Genomic DNA, 21784 nt, shown 5'->3' with positions numbered 1-21784 from the left:
CAGCCCTTGCGGCCCACGGGGGGAGCGGCCGTTGTAGCCCTCTCCCTGCGGGCTGAGCGGCTCCCCCAGCCCTCTCCCTGCGAGCCGATCGCCCACTTCATCCCTCTCCCTGCGGGGAGAGAGGCTCCCCCAGCCCTCTCCCTGCGAGCCCAGCCAGCCCCGTAGCCGCACAAGACTGAAAACACTTTAAAAAGTACAGAGAAATATCACACACTTTTATCGAACTGCCGAGGTAACTCGCCGAGGTAACTCACCCCGATAACAACCCCCGCCCCTCAGTAACGCCGCCATCCACAGGCAGGCAATAAGCTGTTCTCTGATTGGTTCATCGTCGGAACAACGGGAAACCATGGATTTCAAACTGTTTCGGCTCGGGACTGGACTGGTATGATACTAGGTAAGGGCAGATATCACATTTTTGTTCATAGATTAGCCGCACCCAAATATTAGCCGCACTTCCGGGTTTCCACCAAAATTTTTGTCTAATTGCTGCGGCTTGTATTCGTGAAATTACTGTAATTTAAACACAGATCTATTACCCTGGTGCAAATCTGTCCTCATTCCTTTTAAGTCCAGAGAATCACCAGGATTAGCAGCAGTACAAGTGTGAAATCTGGGTGAATCACTTCAGCAGGAGGAGCTCTGTGTAGAAGCAGCAGCTGCCAGGTCAGATACCACAGTGAACCTTTCCCAGTGCAAAGCAATAGCAAGACAAGGTTCCAAAGTATTTGCTATCAGATTCATGCTGTCAGTTTGGTACTGCATGCACAGAAACTGCTACATGCTCTTTGTGGATTAATAGTTCTCAAACTGCAGCACAGAGGAACCCACTGAGGATGAGACATGCCAGCACTGACTGGGAAGAGGTGAACAGCTGACAGACAGCAGCACTTGCACAGAGCAGCACTTGTAGGAGGAATCCAGCAAGAGACTCTGCAGAGTGACTTGGAGTGCAGGGAGGGCAGCACAGCCCACCACTCTGTTTATTACCACTTCTATTGGACTCTCCCTCCATTTCTGTGCAGATGTCTGAATTATAACATCTTACATAAATATCTGCTACAGTGGCATGCTAAATCTGCAAGGGAAGGGTGAAACACTGGCTCTTAGTTAAGGTCAAGGCTGGGATGTTTCTGTGGATGCACCAGACAGTTTCACAGTTCATCATGCATTCCAGAATGGGTTTAAAATATGCCACTATCTCCACAGTAGATACAGCCTTTCAGAGAGAAACCATAGCCCAGAATACACTCAGGGCAATATAACCTAAGGATTCTGACTTTGAGATTTCAAACTTTGGTACTTACAAGAACAGAGGTTTGAACATGATCAGCATTGTCCAGTATTTCTATTTCTGTACATACATGCTCACATAAGCAGAGAAAATCTGTAAATCAATTTAAAACCACACAGTCTTCATATGTTGGTTTAGGTATAAGATTGATAAATCATTCTATCATGCACTGGTGCAGAGTTAAAAAGATTTAGACAAAAAACTACAGAAGATAAAAATACCTGGACATTTTGTCTGAAAAATTTTTAGTACCCTTGGCCATGCAGTGAGAAATATAAGAAAAAGGTATAAATAGTAAAAACGTTTGATGTGCTTCCAAATAATATTTGGGTTCAAAGTGCAAGGGATTGACCCGCTAGAGTAGCAATTAAGGTGAAGGAGGAAAAATCCTAATAGAAGCCTAATAACCTGGTCACAGCATGAAGGACAAAGCTCAAACTATCCATGTATCCTTTACACGATGGACTCATAAGTCCATCTCTGATAAAGCTTATTGTGCTGAGCAGCAGATACCTTTTAAATGGAAAGGATTTACAAATTGAAAAGAGAATGAGGTAAAGCAAGCTCTGGGAAGTTCAGAAAACACAAAAAGTTAAATAGTGACACCCTTGGAACAATACACAACAGATGCAGAGGCTAGAGGGGCTACAGGTATTTAAAAGACTTCTGAGGTGAAAAATTCTGAAAGGTTTTGGAGAATAGAGAGAACTGAAATAAAAAGATGTGAGAAAAACAGGTCTGAACATCATGGAAAGCTTCTTGACACCAAGATTATTCTGAGAGATACTTAACGTTCACAGTGGCAGCCTTTTTTAGTTGAACCAAAGTGCAGAAATAATCTCCTAAGCGATTTTGAGAGTCTCAAGAGCACATGCATTTGTAGCAAGACTGAATAAAACAGTGCTGTATGTATGAGAGAAGCAATTCCACACTGGCAAGGAGAGGATTAGATGCCAGCAATGGGTACCATGATTGCATTTGTTAAAGACAATTTGCAATAAGGTATTGATAGTCATTGTTCAGCTTTTACTTTATGAAGTACAAGCATGGCCTTACTTAATTTCAAGGATGCCATATCTTTCAGAAAGTTTTATCATGAGTTTTTTTCAAGAGATCAATAAAACAAAATTTAACAGGATCAAATAAAACCACAAGCATATGTTACCAGCTAACATCAATGAGAACCCCAATGCAATGTGTTTTATTGGGTCCATTTTATAGCAAAAAAAGTGGATCCTTCCTCCACAGAGTTGTAAAAAGCTTAACATTATAACATAGAAATAGTTAGAAATAGTTCTATATTTCTCTGTATACAGCAGTAAAATGCTCTAGCTTAAGAAACATGAACACTTATTCCTGTTTCAAAATAGCATTTCTATTTTCTGATGGTACTTGCAGTCTCTTTCACTTGAAGTGCAGAAGACAATATAAACACTAACTGTGTCATTCTGGAATTATGTACCTACTGCTGTGGAGAAGTAAAGCAGAAAAACTTTTTACACTTCTGTCAGATCTGGTTGTTGACAATTGAACAATTTAGTAGTTCTGAATACAGGAGTAGTTGCAAATTCTGGGAAAAGAAGGTTGCTAAGATTCCCTCAATGCAAGTGGAAATTTCCACTTTATATAAATACTATTTTTGTCAAAGCAATTTGTAAAGTCATGCTACCACTGCACATGAAATGGAAAGTTCCACAGCTGTAATGGAACTGGGAGCTTTTGTTCATGGAACACTTTTGTTTTCATATTAAAGACAAACATGCATCATACTCAAAAGCAGCACTGCTTCTCTTTGCAGTAAACACAAGATTTACAATTTTATTCCTAAATATCAGTTGTATCTCATTTTAAATGCTAATGTTCCATAATGCATTTCTAGCAAAGTCCAGATAAAGCACCCTGAGCACCCTGGGCTGCTGGATGCCATGTGCCCTACACCCACTGTAACAATCAGCGTGCATGCAAAGCACTGTGAGCTGAATCAGCCAAAAGCAGCAGCTTTCACTTAGGGACATTAGGATCTGTGCAAGTGGCAGCAAAGGAAGATATCTATCCATGAACTTATATTTACTCCTTCCAGAGTGATGGCAACTTTCAGCTATCATCCCTACATGTATCAAAGCATTTTGATTAAAATCTGATCGTTGAATCATGGAAAGTAAGGCTAGACAATCTCAAGTCATCCAATTCATCTGCATGAAATAAACCAAGAATTCTACCTCAAATCTACAATGTCAGTCAAACACCACATTATTTGAAAATCACTTTACTATAAATAGCACTCAGAACAGTGGGAAAAGAACTACAGGTAAGTGAAAAGCAGGGAGAGAAGAGAGGAAAAAAAAAGACTGGCTCTAGGGAATTTGGTGTATTTTCCATACACATATGTATCTCAAAAATACCCTCCCAAAGAACATATCTTTTAACAGATCTATTGAAGAAAAGCTACAAAATTCCCTAATACATGTCACATTTAAAGGAATGGTCAGGAAGATTATATCATATTTGCAAGAGTAGATAGAAAATAATGACAAGTGTCAAGATCTTGCTCATAGTCTGGAACTTTAATTACTTAAAAGAAAAGATAGAGGAAAATAATTAGAAAGATGATAGCTGTTAATGATGCAGAATAATTGATGGAATTATAACAACTGCTTAGGCATTTCAAGGATCATCCTTCAATAGCAAAAAACAACAGTTCTGTCTGTTATAAAGGCAAGAGAAATACAGAAACATCAACCACTTTTCCCTGAAGGTCTGGACTGCTCCATGTTTTGGTTATGCTGGAAAAGCAATAGTTACAAAAGTATAAATATGTGTTTTGCTTGCAAAGAAAATTGTCACTGGCGATAAATCACAGAAAAAAAAAAAAAAGAATTGTATGCAACTTTCAGAAGCATTTATAGGGCCAGAATTTAGGACAATGATAGCTTTGCTTATAGATTTAACACAGAGTACATCAAAAGGGAAATGCTCCCCAAAAGAGTCAAGCAGAGGGAAGAGGACTAAAGTGGGATATAAAATGTCACTGATCGAGTCAGCAGGTTTGACTTCACAGAACCAAGTGGATTATTCTGAGTGGGTACTGACTTATGCAGGCACTGCTCCGTTTGAGGCCGGGCTGGAGTTACTTGGTGGCCTATAGCTCCTATGACAGATGTACATTTGGCACCTTTGCGTACATAACTGCCCCTCTCAGGAGGGCAAACAGGTAGAGAAAAACCTCCAGTACCTGCATTACAACCATTTTGCTAAAAGAAGCCTGGCAGTCCCAGGAGCTAGTTATCTGTCTCATTTAAAAAAAGTTCATTCCACTGCCCTGGTAACTACAGACCCCCATCAACAGTGACCCATATGAATTAATCTCATCAAGAACGTTTACCCAAATTGATTTCACTCTTAAAAAGATTCCCACATTCTCTCATCTTATACTGCTTTACATATAGCTGAATGTATGGGAAAAATGAATGAGTAGGTTAAAAGTGAAGAAAAACCGAACAGTTTTCTTAGTGGTTGACATCACAGCGATGTGCTGACAGCAGAACTGGTAGAATATGCAGGGTGCCTTTCTCTTCCCCATGTCACTGGTATCTCCCTCAGCATCCTGTGCCCACACTTGGCTCTCACAGCAGAGCAGGAGACCTCGCCTTGAGGGTCCCCACCCACAGCGACCTGCTGGCCTGGGAGCCTGCTCCTGTAAACTGTTCCACTTTTCATCACCGCAGCTCCACACAAAGTTCAAGCCTTGATCTGGAAGAGATCCCTTGTAGAGAGTCACATCAGTGCTGACTGCAAAGACAGCTTTCTTAAGTGGTCCATCTTTTGAAGGACACATACTTGTATAAAATTTAAAAAAAAATATAAGAGAAAATAAGCAAGACAAAAATTTCATTAGTTCATTCAAACTAATACTGAACTTTTCACAAGACAGTTGGATGCTGTTAACACCAAGTAATAAATAGCTTGTAACAATGTTCTCCTTTGGAATGTTCCAGTGGTTGCACTGATCTGGTCTCAAACTGCACAGCAGAAGAAGCTATAAGCAAAAAAAACCAACAAAACATGCTGTCATGCTGGTTATGCTGTAAGAGCTCAGTTTAAGTTTTGTCACACAACACGTTGACATTTGAAAGGTTGACAATGATATAGATTAGAACTTCAGTTTCATTAAGAGTGTTAAGAAAGTCTAAATAATTGAGAACTTAAAAAAATCTATTATTTTATTTGAATTAAATGCATGCTTTGGATTTATCTATACTCTTTGAGACCCAAAAGGCTGCTCAGAAAGCTTTCATATCTGAGACAAATGAAAACAAATAAGGAAACCAAACTTTAAGAGTTGGATGTGTTTCCTAGAGCAAGTAGGCTAAATTATTCGAATACAACAAACCAAATAAAATACATTAATGTTATCTTCATTTAAGAAGGGCACAAGCAGGTGTAACTGGAGCCATAGTAACCAAGGACCACATGAGTATCTGTCCAGTTTTCTGAAGTCTAAGAGAGACATCAGATGGAATCCTGAGCTGTTGTAAATGAACGAAGCTGTTTTGTGTGCCTGCATCAAAATAGGGTTTGTTAGATGCTGCCAAGTAAGTTGTGGAGAACAACTGGTTGCGCTTTCCATTCTCCATCTTTCTCATGGAGGAGAAAAGCCTTCTTTGATAACAGAAGTTCAAACAGTGGGGAACCCCAGATTCAATAAATGAGGTGAGGCTTTTACAAAATACAGAACACTAAAGTGATACTGGAGATTCAAATGCAAATTCAGCTAATTCAAGATTGCAGAAGGTGTCTTGATGCACACTGCACTGACAGCATGCATACATACAGATTAAGAGGCAGAATTCCCACAGTACATCCAGCACCACCAGTCCATATAGATTTGTCAAATATCAGACAAAAATTACTCAAAATAAGAGTTTTGTTTTCATTAACTTAACACATCTCTACTTTTTCTTAAGAATGGATTTCCTTATTTAGCATGTCTCTACATTAAAAAAACTACTATAATTCCTATTCTCCCTGCTTTAGCATCAATCATCCTTTCTAAAAATTTTTCTCTCATAGTTGGTTTCCAGCACTAGTCTCAGCAATGTTCAGTCTGACTTCTCATGACCTTTTCCCCCTGAATTTTTTTCAATTTTACATCCAGTAAAACTTCCAAATCCCTGATACCATGAGATTAAGATCAAAACTGCTGATAATCCCACCTCAACCCCTTTTTATTTTATTATTTTTAAGAAAAGCACTGCCTTTTCTTTTTTGACATACGTCCTTTTTCAGATCAATGCTGAAGTTAGATGAGAACTTCAACTGTTATTGCCTTTAGGAACTGACTCCACTTTTCTGAAGTGGCTCTTGTTCTCTGTTCCATGAAGAAACTGCAAAGAAAGCCTGAGCTGCTCTCCAGGTGGCATATACTGTACATACAAGGAGCTCTTCACTTTTCATGCAATTCATTCCATTAGAGATGGTAAACCACAGTTTTGAATTTTAAAGCAGGACCTCATGTATAATTTATAAAAACTGCCAATTGCATCAGCCTTACTTTGGTGTATTTTCTGCTTCAAAGTGTCCCATGCTGTTCTAATTCAGCCATAGTTGCAGTATCAATTACTGCCTATAAGTGACCATGCACTGGCATCCGTTTTGTTGCTATCAACACTCCCTGGAACGTTACAGATTTTTGGCTGACAACATCACCTACTGCTTTGTTGTTACTGCTTAAAGTTGCCATAGAGACAAAAGAACAGCTGAATAGCAATCTTAATACTCAAGAAGTGGCTATTTTTTAGTAACAGGATGCTACTTGCCTGTACGGAGTCTCAGGTTCTAATGGAATTTATTTTCAATATTAAGTTTTGAGTCAGAGCCTTGCTCAAAAAAAATTAAAAAAAAAAGTCAAAGACAAAAGAGCCTTTGTGTTTCCTCCTGCCCACTGTAGTTCTGCTGCTAATGAAGAGGCAAAGGAGACTGTCTCCATGCTGTGGCATGAGACAAACACAGCAGAAGTTGACTCCAGCCCCATACCCTGAAGGATAAAACGGTCACTGCACAAAGACCCTTACCTTATCTCTCTTCTTACACATATATGTTCCTCTTCTTATGTCTCAAAATGGGAGGCAATAAAGAAAATTCATGCTTCATCTTCCTCACCAAGTAAAGTGCTTCACCACCTCATGCAAAGTGCTTCATCCATAGAAACACAACACAATGTAGGGAAAAAAAATCAAGGATTCCCTCCTCAATTTCTTCCCTCTAGCTGTACAGATCTGCTTTCTCTCTAGTGCAACTCTTCCTGCACAGGGTATGTGCGGAAGCTCAGACTAACAGCTGAACCCCACTGCTCTCTGCTCATAATCCATTAACTCATATTACAGCATAACTTGCAACTGATGGGAATTGAGGGCACTCAGCCCTGGGATACTTGGAACCTTTCAGATTCCAGTCCTCGGCTTTGAAATCCCTCCATCTCCCCAAAGCTCCTGCCCCTGAATGGAGAGAATGCATAGGATCAGAGTAAGCATTACCTTTTCTATCTTAAATCCCATTGAAGAGAAGTCAGAGAATTCCCAAAGATAATTAGAAATAGTATATTATCCCTGGTTTGGTACAAACAAAATGCAATAAATCAGAACTCTGTCCTGCAAAGCCATCCCACAGACAGAGCAAGCAGCTGTCAGGAACAGCTGAAAGAATATTTTCCTGTCCGAGAGTCTTTGTCTCACCCTCAACTTGACACCACTGCCCTGCTCCCAACACTTCAGTGGCATCATGAACACAAAACCTATTCCCAGGGTCTGCTGCCTGACCCTCCCCCAGCAGCAGGAGCAGCTTGAGCCCCTCAATTTCCTATGAGCAGACCCTGACTTGCTGCTCCTGCAAGGTTGCAGGATAGAAGCAATGTACTAGCAAGACAAGTAGTGGGGGATAGTGCAGAAGAGAAGGAGGAAAACTGAGATACAAGTAATTCTTCCTCCTCCTCACCAGGCCACCCTGCTGAAAGATTCCTACACATCCTTTCCCTGTCACTGCATTTTCCTGCCCCCCTGCCTCTGTTCCCCACAGCCCTGACATCCCACTGGAGGCTCCTTTCACCTCTACCCTGACCTCTTGTGAACCCTCAGCTTTCAACAACCTGGCCTCTGTGCCAAAATACATTCTGTTGACACTTCAGAAAGAACACTTCACACTGACAATCATTGGACAAAATCTGCTTTTACTAAGAAGCCTTGAATTGACTTTGGAGCTCACACAGGAGCAAAAATATTAAATGTTAATATATGAAAGGGCAAGCAGGCTTTAACAGTGGAGGTCTGTTCCTCCAGCTTGGGAGTTTCCAGCTGAGTGAGAACATTCTAATGATAAAATGAAATTAAACACACAGATTGATTCTAGTTTTACAAATTCTCTGACCTACAGCAAAGGTGTTTAATGTGGAAATAAAATCCTTAAAAATCACTACTCGTCGTTCTTTTGAGCAAGTAATTTTCTATCAGTTGAGGGAGAAGATAAATTCAGCATCTCAGACATCACTCATCTAGGGGCTAAGGGACATGATGTAAACAACCACAACAACAAACAGAAGGAGTGGGACTATAAAAGCAACTTAATCAGAAAGAAGGCAAGACCATATTTTAAATAAGCTCCTTGCCCACTCTGAGGAGTTTTGTTAATCCAACCTCAGCATTGCCTCAGCAGGTCCTGCTCTAGGCTTGCTCAATCACCCAGATTGTACACTTTAGGAAAATCACCCAGCAAGACAAGAGAAAGTGCTCTCCTCTGATGGAGCAGAGAGGCAGCAGCCCCTGTGCCAGGGATGCCCAACAACAGCACACAATGGAAGAGCATCCATTGGGGCAGCAGGAGCCTGAGACCTGGCCACCACCCGCTCACTGCTGGATTCTGAGCCTGAGCCAACTCAGAGCCCCAGTTACAGACAGGAAAATGCAGTTTGGCACATCACTGTTGACAGATTGACAAGTCCAGTTCTACACCTCTCTGAAAGGGAGAGCTGAAGGGAAAAGACAAATTTTAATACTAATAATACTCACAGAATTAAGTAGGTTGGAAAAGACTAAGTCCAATCTATGATGAAACACCACCTTGTCAACTAAACCATGGCACTGTCACATGCTGTCTTTTCATAAACATCTCCAGGGAAGGTGAGTCCACCACCTCCCATGGTGATGAAAATAATAATAATAAACCACAATGACGTTTCTGATCCTGGCGCCGCCACAGTCAAGACTGAATGGAAGGGGAAAACGTCCACACACCATGAAATGAGGTAAAACTCAGAGGGAAAAGGAAATTAGTTGAGCAGCAGCCTCAGACTCAATCCCAATGGTATTTTTATCTAACATGTTTGGAATTGCTCTCACCTTGGGAACAAAAAAACCTTCCCAGAAACATATTTCAAAGTAATGTGTGATGGGACAAGAAATAAAAGGTTTCAGTTTAAAGCATTATATGGAAAGACTATTTTATAGGAGAAAGAGTTTTAGAAAAGAATTTTCAATGAAAAAAATTCCAGATAGAACTCAAAAAAAAAAAAAAACAAAGTAAGACATTGATAACATCAAGGACAAGTTGTATTTGAAAATTAACATACATTCATAACATATGTGGCATAATGGAAGGGTGTGTATTTAAAACCTAGTAGCTATTCACACAAAACTGTTGTGAGGTACACTGCACTAGCATCTATGTGAAGCATAGCTTAATTTGCTTAAGGAAAGCTGAGAAAAAAACAGACATAACTTCTTCAGACAAAGTATGAATCTTTCCTTCACATGACTGAAATGATTATAAACTCTTGACTCCCAGTGCTAGCAGTTTGCCTTGTATTTCAGATTCTATTTTTAAATACCTTAAATAAAAAAAAGTATCTGGACAAACCAGGGGTGAAGGAGTAGGGGTCTCAATATACATAAGTGCAGAGGGAGAGCTGCATTTAAGACAAACAGTAAACAGAGGTCAAATAAAAAAAGTTTTAAAAGGTATCTAATCAAATCACAAAAACAAAGAACAGTGCAGAAGCTGGCAAATACACTGACAGATCATCCAGCAACTTCTAGCAATAACCACTAAAAGCAGAGATTTAACTGCTGTCTTGCTCTATTAGCCCAGAAGTTCCTTGCTGCACTAGTCTGTGAAAAAGTGACCTCCCTGGTGTGAAGGTTCAGGTGTGGGAAGCCTTTCCCTCCAGAAGCCTGGCAGAGAGAAGCTGCAGTGCTGGCCTGGAGCAAGGGGCCCTGGGCAGAGCACAGAAGAGTTGTCACAGCCTCCATGCAATGGCCTTGCAATAACTCAAATTAAGAAACCTTGCTGCCCTTCTACAAAGTGCATCTTTCATCTTTTTGATCCTTTTGGTGTGAAAAATTATTCCAGATGCGATTTAGCTGGAGTTTGTGTACTTTCTCAGAGGTCAGTATCAGATACATCATTATTTATGTTCATATTTCTTTAGGGAATTAATCCTTAGGGTATCATGGTTTTAAAATTCTGATGAAAGGCCTTAAAATTCCCCCTGGATTTGTATTCATAATTGACAGTATTACATAACTTTTAAGTACTGAATGACTCACAATTGGATACAAAATACTGACTTTGTAAAAACTTTGTTATGCTTCTTAATATTTCTTACACTCCCTTTTGCTCTAAGAAAAAGGATTTCAATCCCTGATGCTTGGATTTACACAAAGGAATTCCTCTATTTCAAGTAGGAGCATTTCCTTTGTTTAATTTTAAAAAGCAAAGACAGTGCAGAGATCCTCATTTTTGTTAGACTTGCATAACTACATATCAAAGTACTTCTCAGACAGCTGTAGCAGATGGATTTCCCAAATCTTACAACTCCAACTAGGAGCAAATGAAATCCATAGGTTTGCAGGCTAAGAATGTTAAATGTATCTGGATGAATCTTTCCTGTTTAGACCAAATATTAGAAAGTTTTAAATGTGTTCTGTGGTTAGATTTTCTATAATCAGCTTACCCTCCCAGTTTACAAAAGCTGTTAATTCCTCTTAACTCAAAATGCCACCCAGGTCCTGGCAATGTATCTTTGGAACATTAAGACTATCACTAGCTCCTAAGTATCACATCACAGGATAGTAAGTCTTTACATTTAATTTAACTGGAATCCTGTAGAAAGAAAGTTATTTACTTGTTTTCATTTGCTTGTTTGTTCCACCATTATTAAGCTGTAATAGGATCCCATCCCTTTCATTATTTGATACTATTTCCTAATGGCCAAACTTGAACAAGGACTCAGAAAGTAAAATGATAGTGCTCTTAATGTCCCATGAGCAGGCTGCTAAAACAGTAAAGTGATACCATTTACAGCTGCTGGAACAAAACATTTGGCTTAAAGACCTCTCATGTAATGAAATGTGTTTCAAAGCACCACATATGCACAAAGAATGCCACTAAAAGTAGCTCCAAGGCTGCTGCATGCAAAGGAACAGCAACACCCAGATGCCAGAACACCCAGTGTCACCTTTATGATCCTGGTGACCAGGACAGAACCAGTCACTAGCTGCACTGCAGGGAAAGCAGTGTTCAAAAGGTGTCTCTGAGTTGACTTGAAATCGACAATTTTTAAATAAATATTTTAATGAGGTCATTAAGACTGTTCAGTTCACCCAGAGAGCACTATTCCTACCTCTAATACCAGGATTAATTTAAAAGTAATTTACTATCTGAACCCTTGCTGCACCACCAAACGTTTGAGGCATAAATACTGTAAGTAAAGAGTGTCCCTTAGTTTGATACACCATGGTTATAATTAGGAATGATGAAATGGAAGAAATGAATTGTATTTCAAAAGCCTAATATTGGGAAAACCAATATCCAAAGCAATCTATTCAGTAAGGCTAAAGGAAAGCGACCCATGGGAAAGGCAGGAAAACCAAACAGCTTAGGACTTTTAAAGGAAGATCAGAAACTAATGAAATTAGTGAGTGCAGCCTATTTTCATGTGTTTCAGTATCAGTTTCACTTGTATTTCAATTGTATTTTTAATATTAAAACTTATAAAATGTATTTTAAATGTGATAATTACCATAATTTTAAAATTTAAAGAGCACAGAGCCACAGAGTAATTATGTAGTCTCTAACACTGCTCATCTTGAAGTGTATCCCTTACTATTGAGTATGCTTAGTGAAAAACTGATTAATTTTGTTCTACAGCCAGAGTTCTACTTAATCAGAAATGTACATCTCTCCCCATGGACTCCTTTGCAAAACTAAAATGAAAATACCCCCCTTTAAGAGTTTACTTATCTTCCATTTAAACTGGACAAAGACCAGATTTTGTGGATTGCTGATCCTACTTTTATTCTCACACATGCTCTTGTCCATTAGATTAATTCCACGAGCCTCAGAGGAATCCCATGGGTAAAGAATAAACATTGAGCAAGCCAGCCATGACACTTGGAGCTGAAGCAGGAGCCCTGTGGGAGTGTGACCTGCAGCACATTAAGCAACTGATGGGCAGTGGAGATGGGGATCAGCCTTTTGTTTTAAAGTGTGACAGAAATACAACACACTGCCTCAGAGGCCAGCTCCTCCTTCCATTGCAGCAAAGCTTCCAACAAAACAAGATAAAAATTTAAAGGTAAAGGACAACAGTCAAAGGGAACCTTCTAAAAGCTGATCAATCAGCTTTAGACCTCAGCAGATACCATAAGCTGTAAAAAGAATGGGAAAGAGAGATAGCCATCCCACTCCTTCACCTCCCAGTATCCCTACATCTTTACTGGCTGAACAGCTACTCTTTCACTGCCATCAAAATCACACAAGCATAGAATTATTTTTTCAGTTAAACCATAGGACTGAGTCTGTCCTTATTCCTCAGGTTTTTCAAAAGCTTTAAACACTTTGAATCACTCTCTTTTCACAGGCTTTCTCATTCTGCTGTGCTACTACTGTCATTTCAGGAAGTTGGTGCTAAGTTTTCAAAGACCATTTCAAAACTACTTTTCAGAGCTGTTGTTGGCATTTTTACCTCTTTCAGCTGTGCCACCGCAAATGGTGACAGACTTTAATATATGGTATCTCAAGTCACTAAAAAGTAGTTGATAAAATGAAAACACTGGTTCATTTTTGAACTGGAAATAAAACCCATTAATCAAATTACTAGTAGGCCTGGAAGTAATGCCACTCTATTAAAAATTAGCCACCTTTTCAGAATTCTTCTAATTTGGTATGTACCCTGAAGTAAACCTAAAACCTCCTGAATTAAAAAACCAAAACAAACAAACCAACCCAACAAAACCCACCTAAAAAAGCCAAGGAATGAAGACAAAAGTGTATATTTCCACATCCCCCATTAAAAGTAATCACTAGAGGTTGCTTTATAAACATATAGCACTTTTTAAAGGAGAAGCTGGTCTATGGTTGACTTATGTGACAGCCACTTGCTATGACTACTGCATTCTGCCCTTCAGTTTCATGAAGGCCTCCTAATACACAGCAGCAAGAACTACTTTCCCAATAAGCCTGTAGAGATGTATTCCTAAGTAATGTTAAGTAATTTATGTCTCTAGAGTCTGCAATTCCTATAATCTTATTTTAAATATATATTACATATATATATTATATATACATTACATACAAGGATATATTTTATAATTCAGTTTATTTACAACAATGAACAAAGAGTACTTTAAATCGAACACAACTACAGAACAATATGACAAGTTCAGCATTTTTGGGGGACAGTGTTTTGTTTTGGGGCTTTACTAATACCAGCCTTCTCTCAATCAATCAAAATAGGCCATTCTACAGGCTTAGAACACCATTCCAAACTGTTAAGCAATGTGGTGGGTTTGTGTAATGTGGTGAAAAGTATGAAGAAATGCTTCATTGAACAAGAACAAGAAATACAGGTAACCAGGAGCAAGGTACAGGGAGAACTTGGGCATTCTTTAGCATTGGACAAATGCCCTGACATTTAATAGTGCATGTTTTGTTGTACAGTGACAAAGGGGAGGAGTTCAAAAAGCAATTTTCTTTCCTCCATTCTGAAAGCTTTGTCTTTCCTCAGGTTCCCCAAAAGAATCTAGAAAGAACAATCTGATTTCGTAGTTATCCACTTCCTTTTAGCACAAATCACAGCATCACCAAGGGCATACATTTTAGTTACTGTGCAAATACCTGCTAAAAGCAGAGGGGAAAAAAAAAAAAAAATCAAACATCACTTCAGAAGTAGTAGCTCAGCTACACATGAAACTCTCTCTTTTTTATGATTACCACACAAGCACAGCCACAGAAGGAAGGTGCTAAAAAAGAAAGCAAAGCAGATGAAGTTCTGCATGGACATGGAGATTCAGAATGGCCATCAGGTGGGTTTTGAAAATAACAAACAGGTAGTACTCTGTTAATCATGGTGAGATCTGGTGAGATGCTTCATCTCTTGCAGTGGATAACTGCACTTATCACTGTCACACCAGTCTCTAACTCTTGAAGTGAAGCAATCTGCTTTAACAGGGAACTGGACATTGGTTTGGATTTATACCTGAAGGGTATATATAAAGTTCTTTGGGTTATACTATGCTTTGAAACATGGAAGACTGAGGTACATTTCTCTTTGGTAATAATTGTTAATGAAATTACCTACTAAAACAGATTTCAACCACAAAGACTACAAAACCAAATCTGGTTTCACGGTATAAGCTGAACTTCGCTATCTGGTTTATATTACTACAGCAGGCAACACATTTAACTAGGATGTTTGCACATTTCTTTTTATTGCAAGACCACATTTCTTGGGTAACTTATGTTACCTATTAGCTGAAGTTTTCCTTGCCTAGTTTAAATTTCTATTATTGCTTTAAACTTCAAGTCACTTCTGAGAGCAGTTATTATAAGTAACTTGAGTGCATACAAGCTTAAAACAACAAACTAAAAACTGATAGATATTACCCAATTAAGGTTGTCTGATGCTGTCTACTGCAATGGATTATTAAAATTTTGAGGGAATTTCTTATATTTTCACTGACTGTTGGTACATGAAGGAATTTGCTAAGCCTGTCCAGCTAATCATTAGTTTATTGATGTACCTCCTGAAGTGTCAAAAATCATCTTTCCCTATCCTCACCTTTGCCTCAGATTTCAGCAACCTCCCAGAAACTCTGACCAGTTTCTGAAAGGAGCATATGACTTCTATAGCTGATGCCATAGTCAGCACTTTCACACACCTGGTCCCCATAACCACTGCAGCAGTGAAAAACACCACCAGGCTAAGAGAGCAAAATGTCCACTCTCAAACCCAGCTAGCTCAGCCCCAATATCCCAGTTGCCTCCTCTCATTCCAATGGACAGATTTTTTCAAGGGGTTTGAGGATAGGCAGGTTTTTCTGTAAAACATTCTCTATAGGTTGCACATGGGACTAGCAACTGTTCCTACCCACTGAACTGAGAGAAAAACAATATTTTTCAGAGATTTTGCAGGAAGGATAATGAAAACAAGAGGTACAAAGACATGTTCAGCTTCCTCTTACAGGTTCCTGGATTCAGCAACATTTTGCTTGAATTGAAAACTGCCAACTTTTATTGTAAGATAATAGTATTAGGCTTGTAGATCAGAGAATAATTAGAAATAAGAGTATGCTGTGCCCTGTCCTTTCTTGTCCCTTTCTGGTTTGCACTGAGGTCAGTGCGTTCTTGTACTTCTACCTTCCTGCCCACAGTGAGGACAAAAGTTTCCATAAAGGCACACAGGACAAATAAATAAACATAATGGCAAAGAATTAGAGAAATATGTAAGTTAATCATACAGAAAGAAACTCCTCTTTTTCTGCAAAGCAAGCTGTATCAGTATCAGATTTTTCTTAAATTAATCTTCATTAGTCTCACCAAAAGGCTTGATCAAAATCCCAGAATTAAAGCAGGAGAAAACTGCTCCAAATATAGCATACTAAAAAACAATCCCTTGTTTTAATTGCACAACTCCAAACCATGGCCAACAAGGTTCTGCAGAATTCAAGCCAAACCCATCCCCAACCCAACAGGTCTAGCTAAAAGCAAGTTGTTGTTCAGATAGATCCTACCTTTTTTTACCAGCTAAACCAACGTTTGTAGGAGAGAGTGCTGCCTGTCTCTGTGTTCTTTACTCTATTGATTGTTGTGTAAATATTAGGCTTCCTGCTTGTGGAGAAACTACTGCAAAGTTTCTTTCAGTTCTGTTTGCACATTTCATACTTGTGCATGTTTTAGAACAAGGAAGTTTATGTAATGCTCCTGAGAAAGTGCAGCACATCATGGCTCATTTTAATTCAGGTATGAATACATGACACAGATGAATTCACAAAACGCTCCTTTCAACTGAAATTTAAGTAGTAACCCTTTTTCCCCTGAAGGTTTAAGCAGCTTTAAGTGATGAAATGATTAGATTTTCCTGTTTCTTTAAAGCAGTACTGGATTGAAACAGCTTTGGATGAATCTTTCCCAAATTTATACAAATACACCATCAACCAGAAGAATATTTGAATAAGTCATCCAAAAGATGTCAATGTGCAGAACATAACTTTAAAATTTGCTCAAAGCATTTCAGTATTACAGCACATAAAAGCATCTTCTCCCCAAAGGCCAGATTTTCAAGTACTGAACAAACCCAGATATTCCTCTGCACATCAAGAACCTATACACAAATCTGAGATATTCATCTATCTAAACACAAACCCTTGTCACAAATTTTATTTGCACACTGTTCACTACCAGTGCTGCCCTAGTGACATTCTTGCTTACCTATAGGGCTGGTTTCATCTTTCCTTTTTAAATTACTGTCTTTATAAGGTATCATTGGGAAAGTCACAGCAGACTACTTCTCTACATATGGATTATGCTTCTTTGCTCCTCCCACAAGTTCAGAGTCCGGATCAAGCCCCTCCTTTTCCAGGGCCCCTCCAGACCCTCACTGCTGTCTCCTGTCTCTGTGACTCAGTTCTGGTCCCTGCTTACTCAAAAGCAGGGTCAAGATCCTCACTGGTACCAGCACAGGTCAGGCGTTTTCCCCCATCCGCAGCATTTGTATTGCTCAGCTCTTGCCAAAATTCCTTGTGGTGCACAAGTTTCCAACTTCTATTAGGTTTCCCTTCTCAACAGATTCTGCCTCTCAGTCTAACAGAGCTGCATGCTCTGTATAAAGCAGTTTTGATGGGTTAAAACTGAAACATTTTTGGTTAGTTGAGTTTGCCTTGTTTGGGGGTTTGTTGTTCATTGGGGTTTTTCTTTTTTGATTTGTTTGGTTTTGTTGTTTTTTTAGGTTTTTTTTGTTCACATTCTGAATAGACAGAATTTTCTCTTTTGCTTTAATCCCAGTCCAACTGTCCCTGAAGGCTTGACACAATTTTTTGGACTCTCACTTTTCTCTCTCAGCTGGCAAACCACCTTTGGGCTTGCTATCTGCTAGCCAAAGCTGCAGACAGACGATGCCTGGCCAGCACAGATTGTCCACTGCCTGTGCCTTGTCTCCCAGGAGGCAGGAACAGCCCAAGATTTCTGGGCTGTCTGCACTGCCCTGCAGAGTGGGCTCTCAGATAAATCATGATGGGAAGCCAAAGATAAATTTGAATCTAGACATTACCATGATAATGGTAGCACAGGGAAACTGGTGACAAAGCATCTTGAGGCTCAATAGAAGATGCGTGTGGCTCCAATTTCAGACAGAATTAACACATTTCTAAATAGAGATTGCTGAAATCAATAAGTGAACAACAGGAACAACCAAATCACCAGATTTCTCTCAGGCTTCTCTGTTAAATCTGCTGCAACATGTACTTCTGTGCAACACAGCAAGTTACTATTGTGACTTTATCTGAACATACAAAATGACAGACAAGCAAAGGTCTAGAAAAACCAGAGAGCAACTCCTTACAACAAAGAATCCAGCACCCAAGGCATAAAACTATGACCATCAAAGAGAACATAGAAATAATGTCACAGCCACATTTTTGGAGAGAAAAAGGACATATGTTTATAAAGTACCTGTATTAACAGTCCTGAAGCATATACAGACATGCAACCTACTTTGCTGAAATCTCATTGACTCAACCAGACTAAGCTAAATTCTGCACTAACCTTAAATTCTGCCTCCCAAAAGCACCTCTTCAGGCCATTTTTTTGTCTTTAGAAAGTTAACTAACATGACTAACAAAAGATTATGATCAATAATCACACATTAGTTTAGGTTAAAAAAAAAGAAGTATTATGTAGCAGTTTTAAAAGCAATGGAATCCTGTAAGACGTGATTTTGCAATTTACTACATACCAAAGATTATCATACTTAGAACAAAAAGTAATTTAAACATTCAAATCACAGAAAATGAGCATTCTATTACTATTCATTTCAATAGCTGAAAAACCTACCAATGACATTCTTCCAGTCAAGGTTGCCTTGTATGAAAAAAAAAAATAAAGGTGTTTTCTGCAAGCTAATCATCTAACTATAAACAGGACTTGAAGGATAGAAGAGAATATTTATGTTTTTGACCTAACAAGGGCACTCTAAGAGGAACTTTTTGAATGCATCATGCACATTTTAACACCACAGTTAAGCAATGCTGCATAATCTGTAACACATTAACAATTCAGAAACTTAATAATTTCAAGTTGTTCTTTAAAATACACATGAAGGCATTCCCTATTTCAAATGCTACTACTATTTTTGCTTATTGAAAGTATTATATAAATAATATTAGTCAACAGATTTTAGAGGCATAATGATAAGAGAATTAGAGACATGCAATAATTAAGCATTAATTTTTTACAGTGAACCATCAGTAGCCTCACAAATAAGAAACATTTATTTTCATATTTAAGAAATGCATTCTTCCAATGGACTTACTAACAAAAGTTTTCATTTAGAGCCTTCCTTCAGAAAATGTCAGGATTACCATCTAAACATGGGAAAAAAAGTTCAAATGCTGATTTTGGCATTTGTATTTCTTTGGCGCAGTTTACCCAAAGATAAGAAGTATCTAAAAAATAGATCATAGTCACTCACAGTGCTAAGATTTCCAAATTTGACTACTCTGTTCCTAAACTGCAGCAAATGAGTACAGCTTTCACTAATGGATTGCTATTAAAAATAAATCAGCTAAACACTTCTCCTTCCATACAGCTGGAGCAAGCATACAGCGTTCTATTATGCAGCTGCTTGAAAGACAGATTTCAGCCTCCACATGGAATTACTTACCCAGAAGCATGTTTCTCCTCTACAGTTAGTTCAGCAGAACAGAAAATTCTGCACAATAGATCTAGCAAAAGAAACGCTCTCACAAGCTCCTGTTAGGCTTGGTGCAAGCCTTGAGTAGGGTTTGAACCTGTGCTGCTGAGAAATATGTCTTGCTCCACAGAGCTGCTGGGACACTTTACTTCACTCCCATTGGTGAATGATACCTCTTCAGGCTATGCAGGAGTGATGCAGACAGGCAGCAGCTGGTGCCACCTCAATTCAAGGTAACAAAACCACAAAGAAAGAGAAAGCAGTTACTTCTGTAAAATTTTTAAAGTTAATATACTTTAGTATATCTGTCCTTCAGTTGGTTTTAAACCAGTTTCCTATCTTTCAGCAAGAGAAAAACTTCTTACAGAACAAATGCAGTGTGTCAAGGAAAAACTATCTGGTAGGCAAGTTTTGCAAAAGTAAATGTCCCATCTTTCCATTATGCTTAATTTCATTACAGCTGAATTTGCCCGCTCCGATAAAAAAGACCTCTTTTAAAGTAATACAGACAGGGAGTTGGTATGGGACTTTTTATTTAGTTCAAAAGCCACCTACAAGACCAAATTAGATAAGCAAAAAAAAACATTCAGAATGCTGGTGCTACCATGGCAATTACCTACTGTCCAATAAAACTGACCACAGACTATCTGCCCACAATTAAACTCAGCAATGAAGAAGAAAAATATCCCTCTTCATATTATAGAGGCAAAAGGCACATAATCACAAAGCTGAGACTTCTCCGATCTGCAGTCCCTAACATTGGGATGTGCTGTGTCAGTACAACTCAGCTGGGGTCTGCACAGAACTTTTGACTCTTCAAAAGAATTTTTTCAAGCACAGTCTAGTAAGGATACTGGATAGAAAGAGTTCTATTTAAAAAACACTAAAAAAAAAAATTAAATAGAGAGAGAAGACATCCAAGATCATCAGGAATAGATTTTTAACTGATGCAGTTAGCAGTTACGTCAGATAACTCCTTAGAGAGAAATAAAGACTACGTAAGAAATTCTGTATATAATCCTTGCACTTTAGTGCTTTGTGTTAAATATATAAAGATTAACTTAATCTTCTCATTTGTTTTTCACAAAAGCAAAGGAATGAGAAGAGAGGCAAAAGATGGATTTAAAAAGTAAACTTCTTGAAAGAAATTTCCACGCCTCTAGAAACACTAAACAGAATTTGTGTTACAAAATTAAATTTGTACCCAGTCCTGAAGTATATTATTTCAGTGACTACACTCATCTCTAGTATGTGACTGTTGGTTACTCAAAACAGCACATATGAAAATTTAGCTTAATCTTATTTTATTCTACAACCTCCTACTCCTCCCTTCCACTAAAGGGGGATTACTTAGATAATCACCTGCTAACATGAGTTGGCAGCAATTACATAATCTTGTTACATGTCCCGAAATATTTGGCACTCTTGTTAAAAAAGTGCCCTTCTTACAAAAAAAAGAGAAGAAAAAAGAAAAAAATATTGTGGGCTTTGCTAGCAGTGGAAAACATGAATCAGCTTTACATAAAAAGGCAAATAAAAATCAAACCAATTTAAAAATAAACCTCTCTTATTTTCAAGCAAATCTGGGAAGATGTGACTCATTCTCATTGCATACTTGAGATTGGCAACACCAAACTTCTGTGAAATTTTATATGGGTTTTTTATATACTCTGATGACTTCATAAGATGACCAGTATTCTCAATAAATACTCTGTTCTCTCATGCTGATAATAATAATTGTATTTTCTGTGATGACTGAAGGACTTTTTTTTTTTTTCAATTTCACTCTTTACTGTAGAAGAGCCTTACACATTCCATGAGCACGTGGTAGGTTTATGGATTATAGCAAGACAAAACAGCAGGGACTGTAACTATCCCAGACTGGAGGCACAGCTCCCTCACTCCCTCCACTTGCTCAAAGACTGCAGGGTCTCTTTTTTTTGGCAGTGTTTGATAATTCCTTGCTAAAACCATTACAATGTGCTAGTTTGATTTATCTAGCTTAACATGCCATAGCTCCTTTCCATTTCCCCCTTACCAGCATAGAGCACCCTGTCTCACAGAAGACCAGACCTTGGTTTCAGAGGAAGGTCTTAGGACACACTAATCTCAGATTTAATGTGTCAGCCTGCCCCCTAGCTCACACCTAAAATGGGATCTCCAATCACAAAGCATCACAGTTTTAACTACAGTTTTTTCTTCCCTGTCCCTTAAACAATGCTAACTCCCACCTACTCAATCTGTCCCAAGGCTTT

At 38.6% G+C, this 21784-nt stretch overlaps 1 protein-coding gene across 6 annotated transcripts in view; it reads right to left on the bottom strand.

The window, feature by feature from the left end:
• ZNF385B (zinc finger protein 385B) overlaps nucleotides 1-21784 on the bottom strand; it is a 154971-nt gene that overhangs the window by 68535 nt on the left and 64652 nt on the right. Inside the window, exon 1 of one of the 6 annotated variants that reach the window (XM_033065235.2) lies at nucleotides 19500-19615. The exons of the other annotated variants lie outside the window; for them this stretch is intronic. Within the exon in view, the coding sequence (XP_032921126.1) occupies nucleotides 19500-19509 (10 nt within the window). The 5' untranslated portion in view covers nucleotides 19510-19615. Of the gene's footprint in view, nucleotides 1-19499; nucleotides 19616-21784 lie in introns of those variants that run through there. 6 annotated transcript variants of the gene reach the window in all.

Source organism: Catharus ustulatus, chromosome 7 (genome assembly GCF_009819885.2).
Source record: "Catharus ustulatus isolate bCatUst1 chromosome 7, bCatUst1.pri.v2, whole genome shotgun sequence".
Classification (NCBI taxonomy): domain Eukaryota; kingdom Metazoa; phylum Chordata; class Aves; order Passeriformes; family Turdidae; genus Catharus; species Catharus ustulatus.
The sequence above is the reverse complement of the archived record's forward strand: the minus strand, read 5'-3'. Positions and strand labels throughout refer to the sequence as shown.